The following is a 25,650-nucleotide window of genomic DNA, read 5'->3' as shown; positions in this document are numbered from 1 at the left end:
TTTTGAGTGAGATTCCGTGTCTGTGGACCTTTAATGTCCATCTGAGGGGCCTTGTGTTGGGCTAGCGGCTAGGGTGCCGGCTTAGGATCCTAGGATCCTGAGTTCGAATCCCGGTCAATCGCTGAATTAACGCCAGGGGGGTTGACTCAGCCTGTCATCCTTCCGAGGTCGTGCAAATTGAGTACCAGTTCACTGGTAATTCCCTGCTTGTCGTTAAAGGCGGCAAAAAGGGCTGGCGTCAGGAAGGGCATCCGGCCGTAAAACATTGCTTCAAAAAGGGGACCGAAAAACAACAACAACCACAGTTCCCGAAAAAGGCCAACCCCCGCTTGCGGGGAAAAATGGCCTCTAAAGGTGGTTTTTTTTCTAAAGGTGGTTGAGGGACTGGGTAGCAGTTATATAGCTGGGCCGACATTCAAACCCAGGCTCGTATGCTCAGAGGCGAGTGTGTATCTTTGGGTCATCCTGCCAACTCCAACTTATACTGCGAGCATTACTAATTATTTCCTGTGATTGCCACAATTATTCCTCACCTGTGGGGTCGACAGTAGTCTTCCAAGAATTTCCTGGCCAGACTCGACGTTTTCCTGAATGTACCAGACTTTGGAATTTGGCCAGGGTGCTGGCGATAACTCGCCGCATCTTCATGAAAATCCCTGCAGTGTCCATCTTATTTATCCTGTGTACCCCAACCCAGCCCTCTCTCTTCCACAGATCTTCTGATGTCCCTGTTCCCTCCTGTTGTTGTGCCTCCCTCTCTCACCCCCTCTTGTCTCCTGCTCCGCTCCCCTTGTTATATGTTCTGTGTTAACTCTTATATGAGCCTAGACTTGGTTTTCCAAAAAAAAAAATGCTTGCAGATGGATCTTTCGCATGTTCAGTGATGTCTAGGTTAGTCCATGCAATTCCACCTGTTATTAAAAATTGGTCACCTTGTTATGTATGGCGGAATTGGACAACCCCACTCACCCTCCCACTTTTCTTTCTCCTTCGTCACATCCGTACAACCCACCTAAAAATGAAACGCACTCAATTCATTACCTTTGCAGCTCAACATCCCTCTCACCCATGTCACTCACTCTATGAGCATCCATCCTCCACTCCAACGACATTCGAAACATACAACAAACTGCTTGCTCATCATTACTCTCATATCCTTAATATTGCTGTATTTATGGAGGGGGTCGGGGGTTAGAGATTACCTTGGAAGAGATAGAACTGTATAGAGTAGCATGGTCCATGTGCGAGTATGTAGCCAATCTCCATGTAATAAACAGGGACATGTCATCTTAAGGATTGTCTGTTTGAATGTGCATCGTGCAGAGGGTGGTGCTTTGTAATAAATAGCTAAGGATTAAGTGAAGTAAATGTGCATACAAACCTCCCTATCAAGATCCGCTGGGTGCCCCGAGTGACAGAGTTCTAAGGGCAGATAAGAGTGAGACAGATAGCAATGGGACCCGGCCAGGCAATGAGAGGGGGCGGAGCTATTATTGTCTCCTGAAGGGGGTGGAGCCTAACGCCTTAGGGGTGGAGGGTTGTCAAGGGAAGAGCTGACAAAAGGTGCAAGAGGATTGCGCTAGTTCTGAGGAAAAGAGGAAGGAGCTGATAACGGCGGGCAGAGATTGCGGAAGATCCGAGGAGAAAGGGGGAGGAGTCTGTATCAGGCAGGTTTGGTGTTCTTGGGAGATCGTTGTTTGTGAGGGGAACTGAGGGAGTTCTGAGGAGAATTGGGAGTGAGGAGAGCTTTAAGGTGGTCATCCTGCCTGCTTGCCTTCACCCTGTGCCTGTGTTCATCTGCCTCCTGCCTGTTCATCGCCCTGCTCATCTCCTCATGGTCCTGCTGTCTCATCCTGCCCATCACTTGTTCCGTGCCCATCATCCCCACCCCCGCTAACACCAGAGAGAGATAAGTCACCTGGTTTTGTCCATTTCCCTGTCTGTGCTTGTGTCTGGTGTAAGGCATCTTAGTTTCCTTTACATTTATTTTACCTCATCGTTTACCTCGTTGTATATACTATATAGTTATTGTTGAATTCATCTTCTGCAGTTATTTTGTTTTGTTCGGAAATGAATCAGTTTGGCTTCATAAAAGCTTTAGGTTTCTTCTGATTCTGCTCAGTCCCGTACGCGAGCGTAAAGTCCACAATAATTGACTCAGTCTGAGGGAGGTAAAGCCTGTTCGGTCCATCTGTTCAGAGGTGCTGTTAATCTCCCTGAACACGACAATATCATACCTCCTCTCCCACAAAATACCTCCATGCGCTGTCACATTCACAATTATCTATCATCACAATCCATCGAACATCGTCCCTCAAACAATATCCTCAAACACCTTCCCCCCCCCCCCCCCCGAAACTGACTCTTCTGAAGGAACTTAGATGTGAAATGACGAGCTGCCCCTGACTGGTCCACCAAAGACATCTGTTCAACATGATCTCTGGGAGTGTCAGTGGAGACCGCAGGATACTTGAGTTCCACTGGTCTTTTCTCTTGGCGACATTCATACATGTTACTTGCCCTCTTTTTCTCGATTACCATTCCTCTTGACCTTTTTTCATTTCCTCTTACACACCTCTTTTCTCTGGTCGTCAACCTTCTTTTCCTAATCTCAACCTAGCTCTCCCGCAACTCCCCAACCCTTTGTTTACATCATAAATTCAGTATAATTCTCCCAGGGAATGTTTAACCAGGTTTCACAACACAATTTGACCACAACCTTCATCGACTGTGATGTACCAAAGATTGTTCATGGTATAAATATATCAGGGTCTGCGGGGATGGGAGAGGGGGAGGGGGTTTGAGTTACTGTTGCTCCTGATCCAGGTGAGCTTCAGGACCCGTGGTCTTTTGGAAAACTGGAGCAAACTTTCAGAAAGCAAATAATATGGGCATGGACCCAGATGTCCAATTGACTCCTCCAGGGAGTGATATGCCTTTGCCTAATTACCTTATCCAAAAGCCATTTTCATTGTGACGCAATTACAATGGCTGTCAACATAGTTCATTTAGGCCATGCACTTTCTCTCTTCCTTAAACAAGGATGTTTCGTTTCATTCTGATTTTGAATAAACTCTCATCAATAACTAACCTACTGGAATGAATGGCTAAGCCATCTTGCAGCTCTTTCATGGTCTCCATATTTCCCTCCTCAATGTCAAAACTTCTTCGTTGCACTTGCTCAGATCCTCCTAAGTTGCATCTTGCTTGATAGTGGGGCAACTTAGCATAACAATTGTGCATTTTGTGAGGAAAGCACCAAATTTGGCACACTAGTAGACTATCCTATTATGAACAGATTTGGATATTGGGCCATCTCAAATTCAGCCCCTGATGGCTGTGGCAGCCATTTTCCAAAATGACACCTTCAGCTTGTTCCGACGAATTGCATCGTCAATTGGCTTGGTCCTTTCCACCAGGCATTCTCTGGGTAAAAGCCTGGAACTGCTCTTGGCCAATCTTCTTCACATTCCTGACAGTCTCAACTGCAGCAGGACCTGCAATTTCCTTTGTGTCAAGGACAACCAGATCCATGCTCTCTTCCTCAAAGGGGTTGCCAAGCTCTTCTATGATGCTGACAAGGGCCAGACATCCTTGGCGAAAGAGGTCTGCACACTTGGTGTCTGGTCGTGATGATGTGTGTCCTCTCGCCTAACCCAGTGTTGATGGCCATCTTAGAACTCTTCTATGGCCCTGGCAACTACTGGCCCGGCAATCATCCAACGCCGCAGGGCACTTGGGTTGTCAGTGAGGCCCACTGCTCCACCATCTCCTTTGATGCAGGCGTTATTCTGTTCATGCGCCTGGTCGATTGGGATCGAAGAGAACACCTTCGTCTTCTGTACAGTGAAGTTGCCAGCCCTGAATTCTCTGGCTACAACTGGGTGCTTCATTGGGAGTGCAACCATGTCCCTCAGGTGAACAGGGACCCACCTGGCATAGTGTGTGTGGTCTAAGGCATGGAACCATGGGACCAGTTCCGTCAGGGCATCAAGGTACATCGTGAATGAAGCCTGCCGCAGAGAACGCACGTAGACCAGTACCAACATCTGTAGTTCCAGCACAGTTGCCCAGTACTGAAAGTTGGGAATGTCTTCTCCTCTCTGGTGACACCAGTCTTCGAACTCAGGCAGGTATTCTGCATCATCAGCATATGTCATACAGTGACGTTCATACGCACGGTGTTGCAGGATGTGCAGTGCCGCTGCAGTGATTTGATGAGCTCTTCTTGTGCGGGTGACGTGGGCAGCTCGCAGGAAGGAGTCGGCCGTCCCTGGCGTTGCAATCTCAGCTTGCAAATCTGCAAAATCTGCAAATCTTGCAAAAATCAAATCTCTGAATCTGAGATGGCCCAATATCCAGATCTTTTCATAATATGATAGTCTACTAGTGTGCCAAATTTGGTGCTTTCCTCACAAAATGCACAATTGTTATGCTCCATTTAGCTTAGCTGCCGGACTATGAGGGAAACAGTTGTAACAAACTTTTTGCTCAACTTCCCTCTTCCTAAGGTGCTCTCCTTGTCAAAATGAAATGCCACAGGACATTATCAACGAGTACAGCACAAATAATGCATGGAAGTAAAAGGAAAAACCAGAGTGTCTTTTCTGATCATTAAGGTCTGACAAAAATGGGAATGAAAAAAAGGTGCTCACCTGCTGGAACATCAGATTATGCTTTGACTGGTGATTATTACTTTTACTTCGACTTGCCGCTCCATTCTTATCCATCGTAACCGAAGCCGGTCATTCACACAAGACATGTGAACAACCCAGGTGTTTGAATTTGTTTTCCTGTAGAAGCTGTGTGCCGACAACCACAGTCAGAAAAGATAAGAAGAGGCAAGTAAGGTGCAGACCTAGTGTCAAGAGTTGGGTTTTTTGTATACTTAGTATGGCCTCGTGTAAGAGCTAACACATATAACATATAATAAAGGGAGCGGGAGACAAGAGAGGGAAGTACAACAGTAGGGAACAGGGACATTTGTGGAAGAGAGGGCTGGGGTGGGATACACAGGATAAACAAGATGGACACTGCAGGGAGTTACAGGAAAGAAAATGGGGAATTTGAAGGAGGTGGGTTTGGAGTGGATTAACGGGGGTAGAAAAGATCAAGGTTTTGGATGGGGGAAGATATGAGATGGTGGTGAACAGCTGTTTTGAAGAACTGGAAATAAAAGTGGGATTGAAGAGAGTGAGGGAGTTTGTTCCAGAGGTGGGAGAAAAGAGGAATGAAGGAGTGAAGGTGAGCAGAGAGTCTTGATTTTGGCAATTTCACCAGAGGAGGGTTGCAGGCAGATCTTGTGCGACCTGTAGGAATATTTGGGGCACAGAGCACAGACGGAGCAGGGGGAGCAAGGCTGGAGAGGAGTCGGTAGAAGACAGAAAGACCACCGACCTGCCTGCAGAGTGAAAGGCCCTCAAAATCAGCTTCATCGTGGGAGATTCCAATGATCCTAAAAGCCTCTGTTTTGTACAGCGTGAAGCTGAGCTAGGTGTGAGGCAGGAGCACCGGCCCAGAGGGGAGAGCAGTACTCCATCAACCCGTGGATGAAAGCTTTGTAAGTGCTGAGGAGCTCAGGTGTGCCAAGGAAGAACTGGTGAGAGACTTCGCACGACGGAGGATGCAGAGTCGACGACTGGCTTTGGAGGCCAGCTTGGCAATATGGCTTTTCCAGGAAAGATGTACTGGGATACTCGCTCCATGCAGTTATTGCAGGAATATGTAACTTACCGTATTCTCAGACTATTTTAAATTATTCCTCTTTGCCCAGGTTAATTTCTGCTGATGCCATTAGCACACTTTTCAAGAGCGGCTCTTCGTACCTTCGTTTCTTGGGGGAGTCTTTTTCTGCTGTTTTGTGACTGCATGCCCTGCTTTTTCAGACATCCTTTTGTGGGCCCTTGTGCTCCGTAAATCTTCTGCTTCTTCACTGTCCTCTTACTCTTTATGAGAGTTTGCATTATCCTCTCATTCTCCATCCTAAGATGATTATGTTGCCTGTCTTTCATGTGCACAATTCTCTTCAGGTGCTTTACCTGAAAAACACATCCCGAATAGGCAACACGTATTTGTTATTTTTGTATTTCAAGTTTGTGCATTGGCATTTCCATTGTGCATTGGAACACAGATGGCGCAGTTGACACGCCAAACGGTAAGGTAAGGGTGTGTACCTGAACAGTCCCCGATGAGTGTTTATTGTGACAAATTTACGTGAAGTTTCCGACAAAACCAACTGCTGGTAGGCCTGGCTCAAGTCTAGCTTTGTGAAGGCTTTCACAAATTTAGGAACTGCATTTGGGTCAATATCTAGCTCGACCTCTGTTCCTTTCAGTTTTCCTAGCTCAGATGAGAAAATATCCCCATAGTCCGTGAGGAGTTTCCTCAATTGATCACTGGCATGGAGGTTGTTCACATCCTGCCAATCCAAGCGGATTGACGAGCCAATCCCGTCACAGCAGACTGGGCCCTGAACCTCTCACGACAATTAAGGTCAACTGTGTGCCACAAGTTACAGGGACTTCGAATTCTCCCACAATATCCACTGACTCACCAGTATATGTTCATAGTATGGGCTGACTGGGGCAAATTGTGGGTCTTTTTGGGTCGACTGCCTTCCATTTCTCCCGGGACATATAGTCTAGTAGGAAGACTAGGTCCCCCTGCACCCCCCGGAGATATACTTCTAATCAGTGTTTCTAGATTGGAAAAAATGTGTAGAAAATGACTAGCTATGGCCCCAAGCTGAAAAAATGTCCCACATACCATTTTTATGCAAATTACTGCTGCAAATTTTATGCAAAATTATGCAAATTTTATGCAAATTTTTGATGAGGAGTAGAGTTGAGGGGTCTTTGAGCGCTTCATCGAGGTGCTCTCGGTTGCAAGACTGGGTCATTCTGAGAAGCACAGCAGGGTCAGAGATCATGATGTTCTCCTCCTCAGTGAATCTCTCCATCAACAGCCTCTCCATTGCCTCACACACTGTTTTGAGGCAAAAGAGGGACTTTGCGTAGGCCTTTCCACTGAGAACACCTTTGAGAGATCCACTTGTTACTAGTTGTGCCTCAAAGAGAATCTCTGCATATCCAGAACCACGCATCTTGTGTCCAGTGAGCATCCCGATGTAGTTCATGGATGTGTGGAAGGGTCCAATCGTTACTACATGACTAGCAAATTCATTTGGCCAGCGCCAGATGATGGGAAGGGCTTTCATGCAGACACCCAGATCAAATGTATTCAGGACCCATCTCTGACCCACCTCAGCAGTTGCTGCCTCGGAACGCTTCAGTAGCTCACGAACAACTGCGTTGTCTGTGATCGGTCTGTGCCTGGTGCCTGCATGGCATGGCAATGGCCTGCAGCCTGTGCCTGGGCTAGGGGGTTTCACCTCTGCAACTGGTTCTCCCCCACCCAGCAAATCAACAGTCGACTACTGCACGCCTATCCACCAACCGATCACAGACAACGCAGTTGTTCGTGAGCTACTGAAGCGTTCCGAGGCAGCAACTGCTGAGGTGGGTCAGAGATGGGTCCTGAATACATTTGATCTGGGTGTCTGCATGAAAGCCCTTCCCATCATCTGGCGCTGGCCAAATGAATTTGCTAGTCATGTAGTAACGATTGGACCCTTCCACACATCCATGAACTACATCGGGATGCTCACTGGACACAAGATGCGTGGTTCTGGATATGCAGAGATTCTCTTTGAGGCACAACTAGTAACAAGTGGATCTCTCAAAGGTGTTCTCAGTGGAAAGGCCTACGCAAAGTCCCTCTTTTGCCTCAAAACAGTGTGTGAGGCAATGGAGAGGCTGTTGATGGAGAGATTCACTGAGGAGGAGAACATCATGATCTCTGACCCTGCTGTGCTTCTCAGAATGACCCAGTCTTGCAACCGAGAGCACCTCGATGAAGCCCTCAAAGACCCCTCAACTCTACTCCTCATCAAAAATTTGCATAAAATTTGCATAATTTTGCATAAAATTTGCAGCAGTAATTTGCATAAAAATGGTATGTGGGACATTTTTTCAGCTTGGGGCCATAGCTAGTCATTTTCTACACATTTTTTCCAATCTAGAAACACTGATTAGAAGTATATCTCCGGGGGGTGCAGGGGGACCTAGTCTTCCTACTAGACTAATAGCCTCACCAATCAGTGATACGGAAGATCCAGTATCTATTTACAGACTTGGCATTTAATATGGAATTTTTTTTTTTTCTTGACTTGGGTTTACTTTCTTAACTCATGATATCAATCTGGTGAGTTTCTTTTACACTTTGGTGATTTATTTGTTAAAAGAACCCTGTCACTGATTGTCTGTCGCAGCAAGAAGTCAACAACAGGATTATATCACAGGTGGCGTGGCAAAATGTACGGACAGGTGCATTTGATGATTGGCTTCACAGTCGGGTATACAAGGGTTGTTGCGTTCTGTATTAGTGGAAAACAACTGCTGCACGTCTCCAAAAGTTATTGCCGCTTCCTCTGGAGATGGTCCATCAACTCGACAATGCTGTTTGTCATGGAGTGGTGGCTTTACGAAATTACGGCATGAAACAGCGTGCTATTGCTCGGCAGTATGGCATCACTCAAGGTCATGTGTCAAAGATCCTGAAACGAAATGCGCAGAGGGGTGTCGCTACTCCAATACCGAGGCCAGGACGTCCCCGCAGAACCACAAGGAGAGATGATCGCCAGCTGCACCGGTTAGTCCGCAATGGCTGTACCAAGTCAGCTAATCGGCTTAGGGCTGAGTGGCAGCAACTGACAAATGTGCCTGTATCCAGAAGGCTAGTCCACCAACGACTGGTTCAAGCAGGCTATCGTGCCAGGTGTCCCCTGAGAAAGCCACGCCTGACCAGACAACACCGCCAGTGCCGATTGCAGTGGGCCAGAGAGCACCGTCAATGGCAGCCAGGACACTGGAATCACGTGATCTTCAGTGACGAGTCTAGATTTCTGGTCTATCGTCAAGATGGCCGCGTCCGACTGCGCAGACAAGTGCATGAAGCCTACAACAAAGATTGTATAGTGCCAAGAGTCCAAGCTGGAGGTGTTGGGGTGACCGCTTGGGCTGCTTTGCATGCAGGGGGCAAAACTGACCTGGTTGTTCTGAATGGAAACCTGAACCAGTTCAAGTACAGGGCCATTCTGGAAGAAACATTGCTTCCATTTTCTCGTGCAGCCTTTCGAGGAAACTTTGTCTTCCAAGATGACAATGCACGGCCTCATCATGCTCGCATGATCCAACACTTTCTTGCTGACCGTGGTGTAGAGCATATGGAGTGGCCTGCCATGTCCCCGGATATGAATCCGATAGAGAACTTGTGGGCAGAATTAACGCGTCAAATCGACCACTTGGACCAGCAGCCGACCTCTGCGCGTGAATTGCAGCAGGCTATTGTCACTGCATGGCAAGCGATTCCTGTCCAAACCTTGGCAAATCTCATGAACAGCATGCCTCGACGTGTACGTGCTCTCCTGAATGCTCGTGGGGGTTACACGAAGTACTGAACTGTAATTTTACTGTCCGTAATCCCAGTCGTAATTTAACTTTTGTTAAAATTTTTTTTGGCTAATGTGCAAAATAAAGAGATACTTCTGGAAAACGTACAGAAGTTTAACACAGTACTGTCCATGAATTGAGTTCGATATCAGTTTACATCACTTTCAAGGATCAATTTATTTGTTTCGAAATGTCAAATGTGGTTTTTGTTTCTTTTAAAGGTCACATTAACAAAATCTAGAATAATTTCAACATAATTCCAATGAACTTTTGGTTCTAAGACATCTTGAAAAGTAAGTTCACCCCCACGAAAAAAATATTCCATATTAAATGCCAAGTCTGTACATGGGAACTTCACTGCCTTGTATCTCTAACCTAACAATGAGTGGTCGGGATTTAGATCTGTTGCTCCGATTGACGAGAAAGACTGTACGTCGTGTCCTCTTCGTTTTGCTCCTCCAATTGCTACGTCTGGTATTTCAATTTTTTCCCCGTTCTCTGTGGAGAGCTGTTCCTGCTCCGAGGAATGATTTGGGTCTTGGGTTTCAACGACAAACTTCCAAAATGAGCCTTTTTTGCCACAGACAATGCAGTCTACATTTCTAGCTGAACACTCGCTAGCTTGATCATGAGCCGGCCGTCTTGAAGTCGATATTCCTACCATCTCTCCCCACACTCCATCATCACCTTTCTCAATCTCAGATTTTATTGCATACGTACTAAATAGATGGTTTCGATCTAAAAGGCGCGGCCAGCGTAATTGTTACCCAGAATTCATCAACATGAAGCGACCATTCTGAGGTGCCACCAACGTGACCGTTAGATTATACGTCATATTTTCCCTTTTTTAAAATCTCGAATAACGACGTTTCTTTCGGAGCAGCCTGACGTCACCGGAAGTTCGGCCGAGTGTTGTGCGTTGGAGCCGGCAGGTTACCTAGCAACCTGACGTCACCGGAAGTGCGGCCTGGTGTTTTGCGCTGGAGGCTGGAGCTGAGGTGGTGGGTTGAGGCACGATGACAACCATTCGGCCCTTCACTTGCGATGATCTGTTCAAGTTTAATCGAATGTAAGTCTTCCCTTTTGTTTTCGCCATTGGTCTTCGATTATACTTTAATACTATAAGACACCATTTATGTTCCTATTGCTTCAACGATTTACTTCACGGTTTCTCTGCCTTCAGTAACATGGATCAGCTGACGGAAACTGTATCCTTCTCACGTCATCCACGTAAACTGTTTCTACCTTTTTGGAGAAAGTGTTATAATCCTCACTGGAGCTGTGGAATGAGTTTGTAACTACCGTTTGCTTTTTACTTACTTCCTCGGGAACACTGTACGGCGAATGACTCCAACACAACACCCACCTTGGGCCTTGGCGCAATATCTTCTTAATTACTGTTTTACCTCAGGAAGTGCTCATTGACTACGTTCTTTTTAACTTTTTTTGGAAGTTTTTGCAATATTTTCCAGAATGCATTGTCATCTTCAGGATTGCTGAGCTCTTTCATGCTGAGAAGCTTTCTACGTGTGGAAAATTTTCACTTTCTTGTGGGGTCGGCCCAAGACTTTCACGAACCGGCTGGCAAGGCTTGACATTCGACGAGTTGATTTCGGCGGGAATTTGGAATTTGGCCATGGTGCTGGCGATAACTCGCCTACTATTCACAAAGCACACCATGGGATCGACGAAGCACACCGTGGTCCACAAACACCGCCGTGTCTGGTCGAGGGGTACTCTGGCTTTGGCCATGGTGCTGGCGATAACTCGCCTACTATTCACAAAGCACACCATGGGATCGACGAAGCACACCATGGTCCACAAACACCACCGTGTCTGGTCGAGGGGTACTCTGGCTTTGGCCATGGTGCTGGCGATAACTCGCCTACTATTCACAAAGCACAACATGGGATCGACGAAGCACACCATGGTCCACAAACACCACCGTGTCTGGTCGAGGGGTACTCTGGCTTTGGCCATGGTGCTGGCAATAACTCGCCTACTATTCACAAAGCACACCATGTAGTGGGGCGGCTTAGCCCAAATATTCAAAAGAATTGTGCATTTTGTGATACAAGCACCAAATTTGGCACACTAGTAGACTATCATATTATGAAAAGATCTGGATATTGGGCCATCTCAGATTCAGAGATTTGATTTTTGCAAGATTTGCAGATTTTGCAAGCTGAGATTGCAACGCCAGGGACGGCCGACTCCTTCCTACGAGCTGCCCACGTCACCCGCACAAGAAGAGCTCATCAAATCACTGCAGCGGCACTGCACATCCTGCAACACCGTGCGTATGAACGCCACTGTATGACATATGCTGATGATGCAGAAGACCTGCCTGAGTTCGAAGACTGGTGTCACCAGAGAGGAGAAGACATTCCCAACTTTCAGTACTGGGCAACTGTGCTGGAACTAGAGATGTTGGTACTGGTCTACGTGCGTTCTCTGCGGCAGGCTTCATTCACGACGTACCTTGATGCCCTGACGGAACTGGTCCCATGGTTCCATGCCTTAGACCACACACACTATGCCAGGTGGGTCCCTGTTCACCTGAGGGACACGGTTGCACTCCCAATGAAGCACCCAGATGTAGCCAGAGAATTCAGGGCTGGCAACTTCACTGTACAGAAGACGAAGAAGGTGTTCTCTTCGATCCCAATCGAATCGAAATCTTGCAAAAATCAAATCTCTGAATCTGAGATGGCCCAATATCCAGATCTTTTCATAATATGATAGTCTACTAGTGTACCAAATTTGGTGCTTGTATCACAAAATGCACAACAGGTTTGCTGTGCTGCTACACTAATGAGATCGACGAAGCACACCGTGGTCCACAAACACCACCGTGTCTGGTCGAGGGGTACTCTGGCTTTGGCCATGGTGCTGGCGATAACTCGCCTACTATTCACAAAGCACACCATGAGATCGACGAAGCACACCGTGGTCCACAAACACCGCCGTGTCTGGTCGAGGGGTACTCTGGCTTTGGCCATGGTGCTGGCGATAACTCGCCTCCTAAAAAGGACACAACGTTAAATCTCAAAATCGACCGAAAACAAAAGCACTGAGAGGGAGGGACACCCAAACAACCCTCCTCACCATACTTTTATTTTATTTTAGATTAGTTATCTCTGCTCTCATGACAGTACTGTACTTTTCGTCATGCTGAACAATAACACATAGAAAACAGGAGTTTGCATTGTAAAATAACCTTCAGCATTAATATCACGTGTTGAATGTGTGATACACTGACTGTTACCATAGCGAGTCATTGAACATGAGATGTCCAACACTGGAAAAAACATGCAGATAACTGTGTTGTTATCCTCGATGAAAAATGGTGGTAATCCATCAGTGGAGCTAATACAACAACAAAACAACAACATGCATTTTAAAGGCCATTTTCCCTGCTAGAGCGGGGGTTAGCCTTGCGGTCCCCATGACAATCTTCTCCATTTTGCCCTATTTTCTGCATCTCTCCTTGTTAACCCCCTTTCCCGCATTTCTTCTTCCACCATCTTTAGCCAAGTCTTTCTCGGTCTTCCCCGTCTTCTGCTTCCTTCTACATTCATTTCCATCACTCTTCTCAACCAGTCACTTTCATCCTTCCTCAACACATGACCAAACCATCTCAACCTGTTCCTCTTCACAGCATCAATCACAGGCTCTATTCCCATCATCTTTCGCAATTCATCATTTGTCTTCCTCTCTCTCAACGATACTCCGCACATCCGTCGAACCATTCGCATTTCCACCCTTTCCAACCTTCGTTGCTGCTCTATGTTCATTACCCATGTCTCGCTCCCATAAATCATAACACTTCTCACACATGCAGCATACACCTTTCCCTCCAGCTTCAACGACACTCCCCTCATCATCAGCACGCCACTCAGTTCCCGAAACTTCTTCCATGCACATCTCACTCGAGCAACCGTTGCCGAGTCTGATCCACCTTCTCCATTCAGCATGTCTCCAAGGTAGCAAAATGTTTTCACACCTTCCAGCTTCACGCCGTCTCCAAGATCCAACTCAACATCTCCTCCATCTGCAGCTCCCTCTGTGCACACCTTACACTTGAATGTAGCTGCCACACTGGTTAATGACCCTCTCTGACCACGACATTTTTGATGAACCCACTCAGCGCACATTGTACATTGAATGGAGTTCACTCCGACACCCTTCCTACACACAGCACAGGGCCACTTCCCAGTTCTTTCCACCTCACCACATGCTTTACCACTTGCCATCACCTTCGTCTTTCCGATATTCACCTTCAGACCTTTTCCTTCCACGTGTTCATCTTTTCCTTCAGTCCATCCATACTTTCTGCAATCAACACCAGATCATCTGCATACAACAACTCCCACGGTAAACCCTCCTTTACGTTCTGAGCCAAAACCTCCATCACAGCTACAAATAGTAGTGGACTTAGTACCGACCCCTGATGCACTCCCACCTTCACCTCAAACTCACCACTGTTCCCGTCCTTCGTCCTTACAGCTGTGCGCGCTCTTTTGTACATTGCCATCACTACTCTGATCAACCATTCCTCCACTCCTAACTTCCTCAATGCCCATGTCAATACTTTGCGTGGTACCCTATCGAATGCTTTCTCCAGATCAACAAACCCAAGAAACAACTTCTTCCTCTTCTCAATGTACTTCTCCTGCAACTGCCTCACAATGAAAAGCGCGTCTGTCGTTCCTCTTCCTGGCATGAATCCAAACTGCATTTCGTCGATCTTCACTTTCTTCCTTATCCTCCTCTCCAACACCCTTTCCAATACCTTCATTCCATGCTCCAATAACTTTATCGCTCGGTACGAGCCACACTCCAGAGGGTCACCTTTCCCCTTGTATAGAGGGACGAGGGTACTCAGTTCCCAATCCACTGGAATGCGGCCTTCTTTCACCACCAGATTACAGATCTCTGTCATTCTCTTCACACCCCAACTTCCTGCTGCCTTCAACATATCTCCCACAACTCCCGTCGGCCCTCCCGCTTTTCTACTCTTCATTGCTTTTACCGCTTCCTTCCGAAAGGGGACCGAAAAACAACAACAAACACAGTTCCCGAAAAAGGCCAACCCCCGCTTGCGGGGAAAAAATGGCCTCTAAAGGTGGGTTTTTTTTATTTATTGCTTTTATCGCTTCCTCAATTTCCTTCTCAGTTATCTTCTCTGCCGGTCCTAAAACTGGGTTACTCTCTATGTTGCCATCCCATTCATTCTCTGTATTCAACAGCATTTCCATATATCTTTTCCATCTTCCTTTAATTCCATCTGGGTCGACAACCATTTGTCCCACTTCATCCTTCAAGCAACTCACCTCCATCACATCACACCTCTCTTTCGCTATCTGCTTTGCAATCCTGAATACCGCTCTCTGACCCTCTTCCGAATCCAAGCGTTCTCCGAACATTTTCCTACATGCCTCCTGCGCCTTTGCTACCTCTTTCTTTGCAGCCTTCCTGGCTGCCTTATAACTTTCATGCTCTGCTGTTTCTGCTCTCGTACCCTTCACCTTCTGCCACTCCTTGAACTTCTTCCTCTTCACGTCAATCCTCTTTCCAACTTCATCATCCCACCACCATGTTTCCGAGTGCCTCGGTGGTCCTTTTGTCCATCCACATACCTCACCAACGGCTCCCAACAGAGTAGCTTTCATTGACATCCAACCACTTTCAAGCTCAACCACATCATCCTCGACCCTACCTCTCTTTTAATGCCTCCCTTACTGTCACCTCTTTCAACCTCCACACCTTCATTCTCGGTTGGTACTTCACCCGCCGAGCTCTCCTCGCACCTTTCACCCTTACGTCGCAGACAACCAAGTGGTGCTGTGAAACAGCCTCCTCCCCCGGGATCACCTTTGTGTCCCGGAGGTGCCCCCTATCTCGCCTACGCACCATCAGGTAGTCAACGGTTGTCGTCGACCCACCTGACGTGTATGTAACAAGCTTATTATCCTCTTTCTGGAACTGAGTATTACAAATCAACAAATCAGCTCCATCAGCAAACTCCAAAATCCTTTCACCTTCTCCATTTCTCACACCATATTCGTGACCCCCATGAACTCCGTCAAAACCATCCATACTCCTTCCCACATGTCCATTTAGGTCTCCTCCTACCACAACAACTTCCTCATCTTTCACGTTTTCCATCAGCTTCTCTAACGCACACCAGAACTTGTCCTTTTCCTCATCGCTTCGACCAACCTGCGGAGCATATCCCGAGATGACGTTCACCAAGAGCTTTCCAATCATCATTTTCACCATCATCAACCTATCACTCACTCTAGTCACACTCACCACACTGTCTACAAACTCCTCAGAAAACAGGACACCAACAGCATTCATGCCCTCCGGGCACCCTTGCCACACAAACTTGTATTTCTGTCCCTGCCTACCCTTCACCAATCTCACACCACTTCCCCTCCATCTCGTCTCTTGCACACAACATATGTCCACTCTTCTTCTGACCAATACTTCCACCACTTCTCCTGATCTCCCTGTCATTGTCCCTACATTCCATGTCCTAAACCTCATAAACCGATCTCCACTTCGGGCTGTACCCTGCCCATATGTAGTTGTAATTGTCATGGTTCCCTTTTTGAGGCAATGTTTTTATGGCCGGATGCCCTTCCTGCCGCCAGGAACCAGACCACAGACCTGGAGCTAATGTACATCATTATTTTTATTACAAATACATTGGTATATATATATATTAGTATCTGTAATCTGGTTCTCCAACCTAATGAGCGAACGTCACGACGTCATCGCCATGCATGTCCGCATTGACATGCATATATATATTTGACATATATATATATTTTTTTCATGACAAAGCTTCTGATCAGGGTCGTTTCATAAAAATGGTGCCTTGACTGAGTCCCGTTAGTATGGTATACCTTTCTACCTGCAGTATCTTGCACACTGGCCAGAATACTTCCTAGTGGCAGAGTCACCAACTGGAGACCTCATGGGATACAGTGAGTGCGTGCCTACAGCCCCGTGTGCTGAACTTACACTCTCACCCTAACCCCCTTTCATCGTCAACCCCAACTCTAACACACCGCTTTCCCCTCCCTGTTCTTGCCACGATGTCCAGTCATGGGAAAGGCGGAGGGTGCTGTTTCACGAGAAGAGTGGCACGGACACGTCACGGCACTTTCGGTAGCACCTGAGTACCGGCGCCTCGGTATCGCTGCCAAGCTCATGGACCTTCTTGAGGAGATCTCCGAAAGGTGATCTTGCGGTACTCTCACATTTCCTTTTATACACTTCATTTTGGTGATAAATGAACCTTTAACTTGCAGCATGAGATTTCAACGCATTGCAAGAAAGAGGGGATCATCTCGATATAAGTTTGCAGCCCATCGCTTGAGCTACTGCCTGACAAATCCTCAGCATTGGTTACCATGGTGACAAAGCTTTAATTGTTGCATACAGTCTCACTACCCCGGAGAGTAATCATTCATTGCACTTTTATTTCTCTCTTTACAATGGAGGTGCCACATTTGATATGACAGTGCAGCATACTCACCTTTAGTCTAGCTTGTAGTGCTGGCCTAAATGTAGTCTGTGACTATCAGATATGCAAATCTTGTTACAAGCACCACTCTTGTTGTTTTTTTTAAATATGGTACATAAATGCTGTAAATAATGTATTCCAATTTTTTTATGCGCCAGGAGTATAAATTATAGACCAGGTCTTGATGACATCATTTTCTCTCCAAATCTTAGAATGTTCTCGTTCATTTGCTTTCTTTGGTTAACTTTCAATCTTTCTGCCTCAGAATATATTACAGATGCTTGTTCTGATCTGCAATATAGGTAGAGCCCACAATCTGTCACAAATTACACATAACCTGATCATGTTTCCAAAGCCACAGACCAAAAATATTTATTTTCGTTTGCCAATTATTTTTAGATTTCCGTTCTATGTAATTTTTCACTCTCTCATACTTCTATAAGTTATGTGTAAACAAATCGAGAAAAAAATGCAACATTTAAATTGTCAATTCTTCAAGGCATCGTCTTCATCTGAAACAAATGGTTCTTTCTGGGTATGTCGCTGTTCTCAAAAACTTCACAAAAGAACATCTCCGTGCAGGTTATCTTATTCTTTTTAGATTTGCAGTGAAGTGCACCAAGAATATACGAAGAATTTGGATGAAAATGACATCAATATCTGGACTGCGTATGATAGATACCTCGAGCATCGACAAAATTGGAATACTGTCGGACCCTGCTATTTGTGGTTCCGCTATTTGCGGGTGATAAAATACGACCTGTTTCTCTGTTCGCAGAAAAGTGTCCCGCAAATTCACGGTTTTTTTTTTCTATTCGCAGCTGTGTTCCGCGAAATCACGCTTTTTTTCCCCCCTATTCGCGGCCGTGTTCCGCAAATTCACGGTTTTTCAGGGGCACAAAAAATACATTTCACGAGCCGTTAGCTTCACATACGGTATTTATAAAACCTTAGTGGATTATCAACAACATTCGTGGGATTGTGCCTCGCCATTCGTGGATATTGCCTCGCCATTCGTGGTTTGGTCCTCTATATTCGTGGATTTTTGTGACTCGGGCACCTACAGTGCATTCAGAAAGTATTCAGACCCCTTCACCTTTTTCACATTTTGTTATGTTGCACCCTTATGCTGAAATCGTTTAAATTAATTTTTTCCCCTCATCAATCCACACTCAGTGTCTTTCACGAAGGAGAGGCTTCCGTCTTGCCACTCTGCCATAAAGCCCAGATCGGTGGAGTGTTGCAGTGATGGTTGTCCTTCTGGAAGTTTCTCCCATCTCCACACAGGATTTGGAGCTCAGCCAGAATGACCATCGGGTTCCTGTTCACCTCTCTTACCAAGGCCCTTCTCCCCCGATTGCTCAGTTTGGCCGGGCGACCAGCTCTAGGAAGTGTCTTGGTTGTTCCAAACTTCTTCCATTTAAGAATTATGGAGGCCACTGTGCTCTTGGGAACCTTCAATGCAGCAGAATTTTTTTTGTAGGCTTCCCCACATCTGTTCCTCGACACAATCCTGTCTCTGAGCTCTGCAGGCAGTTCCTTTGACCTCATGGCCTGGTTTTTGCTCTGATATGCATTGTCAGCTGTGAGACCTTATATAGACAGGTGTGTGCCTTTCCAAATCATGTCCAATCAATTGAATTTACCACAGGTGGACTCCAATCAAGGTGTAGAAACATCTCAAAGATGATCAAGAGAAATGGGAGGCACCTGAGCTAAATTTCAAGTGTCATTGCAAAGGGTATGAATACTTATGTCAATGTGATATTTCAGTTTTTTATTTTAAATAAATTTGCAAAACTTTCTAAAATCCTGTTTTCTCTTTGTCATTATGGGGTATTGAGTGTAGATTGATGAGGGAAAAAATGAATTTAAACGATTTCAGCATAAGGCTGCAACATAACAAAATGTGAAAAAAGTGAAGGGGTCTGAATACTTTCTGAATGCACTGTATCCCCCCTTTTCCATTGAAACAATGCCCCGCTATTAACGGGTTTCACGATTCGCGGATTTTCCAGGAACGTATCCCCCGCGAAAAGGGGGTCTGAGGGTACATTTTTATTTTGATCATTAGGTATCATACTTTCAAAGAAAACAAGAGTTGTGCTTGTAACACGATTTGCACACATATTTACATTTACACCCAGACTACAAACACACAACAGGCAATTTAAGGCCATTTTCCCTGCTAGAGCGGGGGTTAGCCATTTACACCCAGACTATTGGGTTTGATTCTCTACCCGACTATAAACTGGCATCCTGGTGCTTCGCAAGCAGGGTCTGGTGTTCTCATGAATAATGGTTTAAAAACAGTTAGCACTAATGTAATTTGTATATATAATATATATATTTGACACCATCTATCTATAATTCCAGCAATCTCTGTGTGTGTGTGTGTGTGTCTGTGTGTGTGTTTGTTTGTCTGTGACCGCTGTTTCTCGACAACCACGGGTCCGATATACTTGCAACTTGCCAGGTATATTGCTGGGGACCCGAGGATGTGCCTTTTCAAGGTTTCATATTAATCGGACAAGTAGTTAGCGAGCTATGTCCAAAAAACGATTCAACCAATCAGAGAGCAGCGAGCTATCACTTGTGCCGAACGTGGCGAACAGACTCTGCCTCGGACGGCACATTTGAGAGCGTATTCATTTATTTCACGTTGGCAAACTATGTTGGCGTTAAACTATGTTTTAAAACTAATTAAAACTACTTTGCGATTCATCGTAACTGCGATATGCGACCTTCCGGACAGTCAAATGAGGACGTCACTTCCGGACTTACGGATAGTCATAGTGACGCTGAACGTGGCGAGCAGACGCTGCCTCGGACGGCACATTTGAGAGCGTATTCATTTATTTGACGTTGCAATCTGTGTTGATTGTTGTAAGGTACGATCGATTGTAGTACATACATATTTATATTTTGTACATATTCATTACGGGCACGTCACGGGTACGGGTACGGTACGGGTACGGTTCCGGGTACGGTACGGTTACGGGTACGCCACGTACGGGCACGTCCTAGTAACTGTAATTTCAACATCGGACCAACTGATTAATATGAAAATGATTTTTATTTTAAATGTCGGTGCACTCTGGAGCTTTACCACAAAAAATAGTTTGGGTGGTTGTGTATGCAGTAAAGGAGCATTCTTCGTTGACTTGTTTGTGCGAGTGTCGAACCAAGTGGCCGTGAACATGTACAAGCGGTTGGGTTACAGCGTCTATCGTACGGTGCTGGAGTACTACTCTGCAAGCAATGGAGAACCCGACGAAGATGCATATGGTAAGTTATGGGTGAAACTTCTTCTGCGTAGCACAGAACTATGTATTTTTGTAACGACCCATGTGGAGGTTTCCGTATTTTCGTCATCAGAAAAGCATGCCACAATTTTTGGGAATTGAGGTGCTATTCTGATTCGTTTCTTAACCGTGTAAATTTGGGTCGATCACGTGTCCGCCAGACAGCAGAACATCTGTACATCGGTAGATGCTGAAATAGCTTCCATTGTTGGAGTTTTGTATCGCCGTTCCCTCCTATGAACTTCACGGGAAATCCCGAAGTACTGTTTTTACATTACACAAAGTAAAGACGGGATTCTGCTGCACACAAATACAAAATCCGATAATGTCTGATGGTTTGTGAGTACTTTGATACTTGTACTTGTACGTGTGTGTGTGTGTGTGTGTGTGTGTGTGTGTGTGTGTGTGTGTGTGTGTGTGTGTGTGTGTGTGCGTGCGTGTGTGTGTGTGTGTGTGTGTGTTAGAATTGTGAGGAACAGACATGACCGAGATGTGTGTGGCATGTTTTGTTGTGGAGTTATATTGGAGCTTTGTGATGTGGAATGTGATACACCAAAATGATCGTCATGATCTCCTGAGTTGATTAGGATAATTCACGACAAATAATCCGGAAGAATTCCCATGTTTCTAAACACGCGCCATGTTAAGAGTGTATCGAGCAGCTTAATAGGTACTTCCACGACATGGCATTATAATTACAAAAAAAGAAAGAAAAATACTGATAACATTGTAACAATTCATTGATATAAATAACATTAACACCAATAATAATAGTAGTATCATTTGTCAATAATAACGAACGTATAATCCCCGCCCCCACCCTGTAGCAAGCATACCTGGGTTTGGTGAAAGGTAAGCTAATGCTCAAGCACTACAACAGGTAGGCATGCTACAAGTCCATGAAGACCAATGAAAAATTGGACCAACCGGCCCACTAGTGTATCAAAAGTCCTGGAAAGGTATTTATGTGGTATTCAGAATTAATTTGTTTTATAATAATGAACTGCTGTACTTATTGAAAATAATCTTCCAACAATGGATGTTCAGGTGAAACAAAAAATTTCCCCCAAATATCACTTTTTAACTTGCATAGTTTTTTTGTTACAATTTGGACAAGGTCACCCCCCAAAATGCAAATTTTGACATCAATTTTGCAACATTTTTCCAGGGAAGCATGCCCCCAGAGCCCCCCAACAAACGAGTGCTTTTCCTTTTTTTTGTTTTAAACTTGTGCAGTTTCACCCATGGCAAGGGTGAATGCACCATGATAATCAATCATTAAGGAGGTGGTGTCGCATTGACAGACTGATAAGGAGGTGGTGTCTAATCTGAGTATGGGTTTATTTTTCAATCCTGTTTGAAATGACATTCCAGTGAAAGCAGTAGTTTGTGACATGCTCTACTTTGAAGGTACTGGTTTTGCCAAGTTTTCTGTCACAGTATACGAGTCCTTTATAAATGGTCTCATTGCATTATATTAATGAGTCGATTCATCAATTTTCTCGATGTACAAAGTGGGAATGTTGAGGTTATTCATGGGAATGGCTTTTTGTGTACATTTATTAAACACAGGTAGACTGAATATAATAAGTATACCATATAATTTAAAATGCTCGCCTTGTGTGTTTTCAAATTCCCTTTCATTAAACTAGCTTTATTTTATATTTTTTAAAGAAGGAAAAATGACGCATTAAAATAACATTCCATCGAGCTTTAAAGCTTTGAGGCTGACTGATAGAGGGCAGCTGTCAGTGTTTAGTTGTGGATAGTTTTTATGTAATTTCAGACCGACCAAGTCCATAGTTGCAGATGGAGGAGATGTTGAGTTGGATCTTGGAGACGGCGTGAAGCTGGAAGGTGTGAAAACATTTTGCTACCTTGGAGACATGCTGAATGGAGAAGGTGGATCAGACTCAGCAACGGTTGCTCGAGTGAGATGTGCATGGAAGAAGTTTCGGGAACTGAGTGGCGTGCTGATGATGAGGGGAGTGTCGTTAAAGCTGAAGGGAAAGGTGTATGCTGCATGTGTGAGAAGTGTTATGATTTATGGGAGCGAGACATGGGTAATGAACGTAGAGCAGCAACGAAGGTTGGAAAGGGTGGAAATGCGAATGGTTCGACGGATGTGCGGAGTATCGTTGAGAGACAGGAAGACAAATGATGAATTGCGAAAGATGATGGGAATAGAGCCTGTGATTGATGCTGTGAAGAGGAACAGGTTGAGATGGTTTGGTCATGTGTTGAGGAAGGACGAAAGTGACTGGTTGAGAAGAGTGATGGAAATGAATGTAGAAGGAAGTAGAAGACGGGGAAGACCGAGAAAGACTTGGCTAAAGATGGTGGAAGAAGAAATGCGGGCAAGGGGGTTAACAAGGAGAGATGCAGAAAATAGGGCAAAATGGAGAAGATTGTCATGGGGACCGCAAGGCTAACCCCCGCTCTAGCAGGGAAAATGGCCTTTAAAATGCATGTTGTTGTTGTTGTTGTTGTTGACCAAGTCCATAGTTGCATCTCAATTTATTATCCACAAGAGGGCCATTTTGTGGGCTGTTCAGAAAGGTGAATATCATGGCTGTAGTTCCACAATAAGTCATGTGGTGGCAGGATCTTTCCACAGAATGATGTCATTAACAACAATCATGGTGAGACATGTTACTGCTCACCCTGAGAGCAACTCAAATTAGTACAAGAGCTAGTACAAGAGGAGCGTGTCAGAAAACTGTGGATGCACTTGGTTGGCAAGACAGGGTCTGTTGATACCCTCTGAGGATTAACGACTGACCGCATCAAAGCCAGGGATAAATGGGAAACTTGCACACCCATCCACTCGACTCTTCGGCTTTTAAGCCATGGGGACAAGTTTGGTGACGTGTTGGTAACTTTGAAATTGTGTCAAAGTTGAATAAGCTCCAGTACTTCATTGATGTTGCATACATAGGACCGAAGCCTGGCACTACCCTGTCTGCTCACCCCTCTCCCCACACAATATCTATTTCCACCCCCAGATCCTTCTCCTGTGTGACACGCTCCAAGCCTACCCCTTGCATTATGTAATCCCTATTTTCATTGTTTGGTACCCATCCCCAAACAAACAAACAAAACAAAGTATTGATCACTAACCTCCTGTTGATAGATAGACTTGAGTAACCCAAATGTGCAAAATAATCTTACAAAACAAATGCATGAAACTGTCTGGGCTTGCTGCACCTAATCATGAACAGGTTAGCCCCTACCCCACATAGCGGGAGAGGTGCGTGTGTCATTGGTTGTTATATCCATATGCGGGTTTCAGAAGATGGAACAGAGTCCTCCCAGGTCTTGGAAGTATCCACCTCCGTTTCAGTAAGGAATCATGTCCAGTTCATAAACCTCTTTTTAACTTTTTGTCATCAAATGTTCAACAAATCTTTATTATGAGAATATAGAGAACACCAAATAATAACGTTTACTTTTTTTTTAAAGCCGTTGTTTTCGTCATAATGTCGTTTGAGTATAAGGCAGATGCGTATAAGGCGTAGACGTGTATAGCTTTTGAATATAAGGCAAGGCGGTGAATTTTTTTAGATTATTTCTCGTTGTTTTTGGTTCTCTTCTTGTGCAAGGTGCTTCACGTTAAACATGCAACTACAGAACATTTACCCACGGATACATGAAGACTCCGATATTTTGGATCATCATTTAGAATGGATATAATTTGTTCTCTTAACTTATTCACACTTTTGACAAATCAAACATGAGCAAAGTAATTGCAAAGCTGCCCATTTTGTATTTACTGTAAATATTGTGGGTAGTGTGAGCAGTGCTACTGAAACTTCCTTTTTCCAAATGGCAGAAGGAAATAGAGCTTCCCAGGCCATAGACGCTGCTTCTTTGTTGCAGACATGCGGAAAGCTTTATCAAAGGATGTTCACAAGAAGTCGATCATCCCTCTCCCCCACCCTGTACGACCCGAGGACATAGAATAACAGCGATGCGGTTCCCTGGTCCTGGATTGTGGCGGTCCAAACGAAGATCCGTCATTCACTTCAATCTTCAAATCCAGCTGAACATTGAGGCGGTGGTTCACCTGGACATTGGATCTTTCGAGAAAATGGAAATGCCATTAAAGCCCAAAGGCTGTTTGGTGTTCGAGTTCTGGGGTACAATGCCATTTATCAAACCATTTGTACCAGGGGACCACGACTTGTGTATTTTTGTTGCTACGTTGATATTGAGTAATAAAATATAAAAAAAACTCCCATATGCAGAACAACACAAATTCACTTCTCTAGAGTGTGGTGCAGAAATTATTTCTCACATCGCCAATAATGTACGGTAAACCACAGAGAACCTGATTGCAAATTCCTCTTCTCCAACAGTTGGCCGAGCAAAGACCTGTCTGATCCCATCTCACATACAATCATTCTTGAATTGCGTTTCACCGCTCCCATTACAAAGACAATTGCCTCCACAACCGCGACGTGACGAGAGGAAACAGAATTCAGTGGAAGGGGCTGTTGTCAGCCCGAGGAAGCTGCTCATTTATTTACGGAACCATTGAATGAGAGGAGGGCCAAGCCGAGGGAGAAATCCTGAACGAGGATATTAAGATGGAAAGGAGAGCATAGGTGCAGTCGTGGCCAAAAATATTGGCACCCTTGCACTTGGTCAAATAACTCAAAATTTTCTCTAAAAATAAGTTGAAATTGACAAAAGTATTTAGTCTCCACAATTCTTTATTTCACTGTTAATATTACAGAACCTTTGCTTTTGATTCAGAACTTAATATATCCTTTTAAATCAGAAAAAAAGAAAGAAATGGCATTGACAAAATTATTGACACCCAAGACTTAATATTTGGTAGCACAGCGTTTGGACAAAATAACTGCAGTCAAGCACTTCCTATAGCTATAAATGAGCTTCCCACACCTCTAATGGCTGTTTGGCCCACTCTTCTTGTGCAAACTGCTCCAGTTCTCCCAGAAATTTTGAAGTGTATTTGGGGTCATTGTCCTGCTGCAAGACCCATGACCTTCGACGGAGACCCAGCTCTCTGACACTGGGTTGAACATTCCAAAATGCCTTGGTAATCTCCTGATTTCATGATGCCATGCCCACATTCAAGGCACCCAGTGCCAGAGGCAGCCCAGCAACCCCAAAACATCCCTCCTCCATGTTTGACTGTAGGGATGGTGTTCTTTTCTTTGAAGGCTTCATTTTGTTTTCTGTAAACATAGAGATGATGTGCTTTACAAAAAAGCTCTAATTTGGTCTCATCTGTCCACAGGACATTCTCCCAGAAGGATTTTTGCTTGTT

The 25,650-nt window shown here is 45.1% G+C and overlaps 1 protein-coding gene across 1 annotated transcript; it reads left to right on the top strand.

Annotated features, from left to right (window-relative positions):
* Positions 1 to 10,436: 10,436 nt before the first annotated feature.
* On the top strand, positions 10,437 to 24,594 carry NAA20 (N-alpha-acetyltransferase 20, NatB catalytic subunit). Its single transcript, XM_068115502.2, has 6 exons — positions 10,437 to 10,578; positions 10,693 to 10,717; positions 16,417 to 16,507; positions 16,627 to 16,762; positions 20,192 to 20,337; positions 24,234 to 24,594. Exons 1-6 carry the CDS (start codon positions 10,526 to 10,528, stop codon positions 24,317 to 24,319), a joined length of 537 nt encoding a protein of 178 aa, XP_067971603.1. The 5' UTR covers positions 10,437 to 10,525; the 3' UTR covers positions 24,320 to 24,594.
* Positions 24,595 to 25,650: the final 1,056 nt, after the last annotated feature.

Source organism: Myxine glutinosa, chromosome 5 (assembly GCF_964187855.1).
Source record: "Myxine glutinosa chromosome 5, kmMyxGlut1.1, whole genome shotgun sequence".
Lineage (NCBI taxonomy): Eukaryota > Metazoa > Chordata > Myxini > Myxiniformes > Myxinidae > Myxine > Myxine glutinosa.
Note: the sequence above shows the minus strand (reverse complement) of the source record. Positions and strands in the feature narration are given on the sequence as shown.

Coding starts and splice junctions, on each gene's coding strand:
- NAA20 (XM_068115502.2), top strand. CDS start 10,526: ATGACAACCATTCGGCCCTTCACTTGCGATGATCTGTTCAAGTTTAAT. Junction 16,508..16,626: donor TGGAGACCTCATGGGATACA/GTGAGTGCGTGC, acceptor CACGATGTCCAG/TCATGGGAAAGGCGGAGGGT. Junction 20,338..24,233: donor ACCCGACGAAGATGCATATG/GTAAGTTATGGG, acceptor TCTTTGTTGCAG/ACATGCGGAAAGCTTTATCA.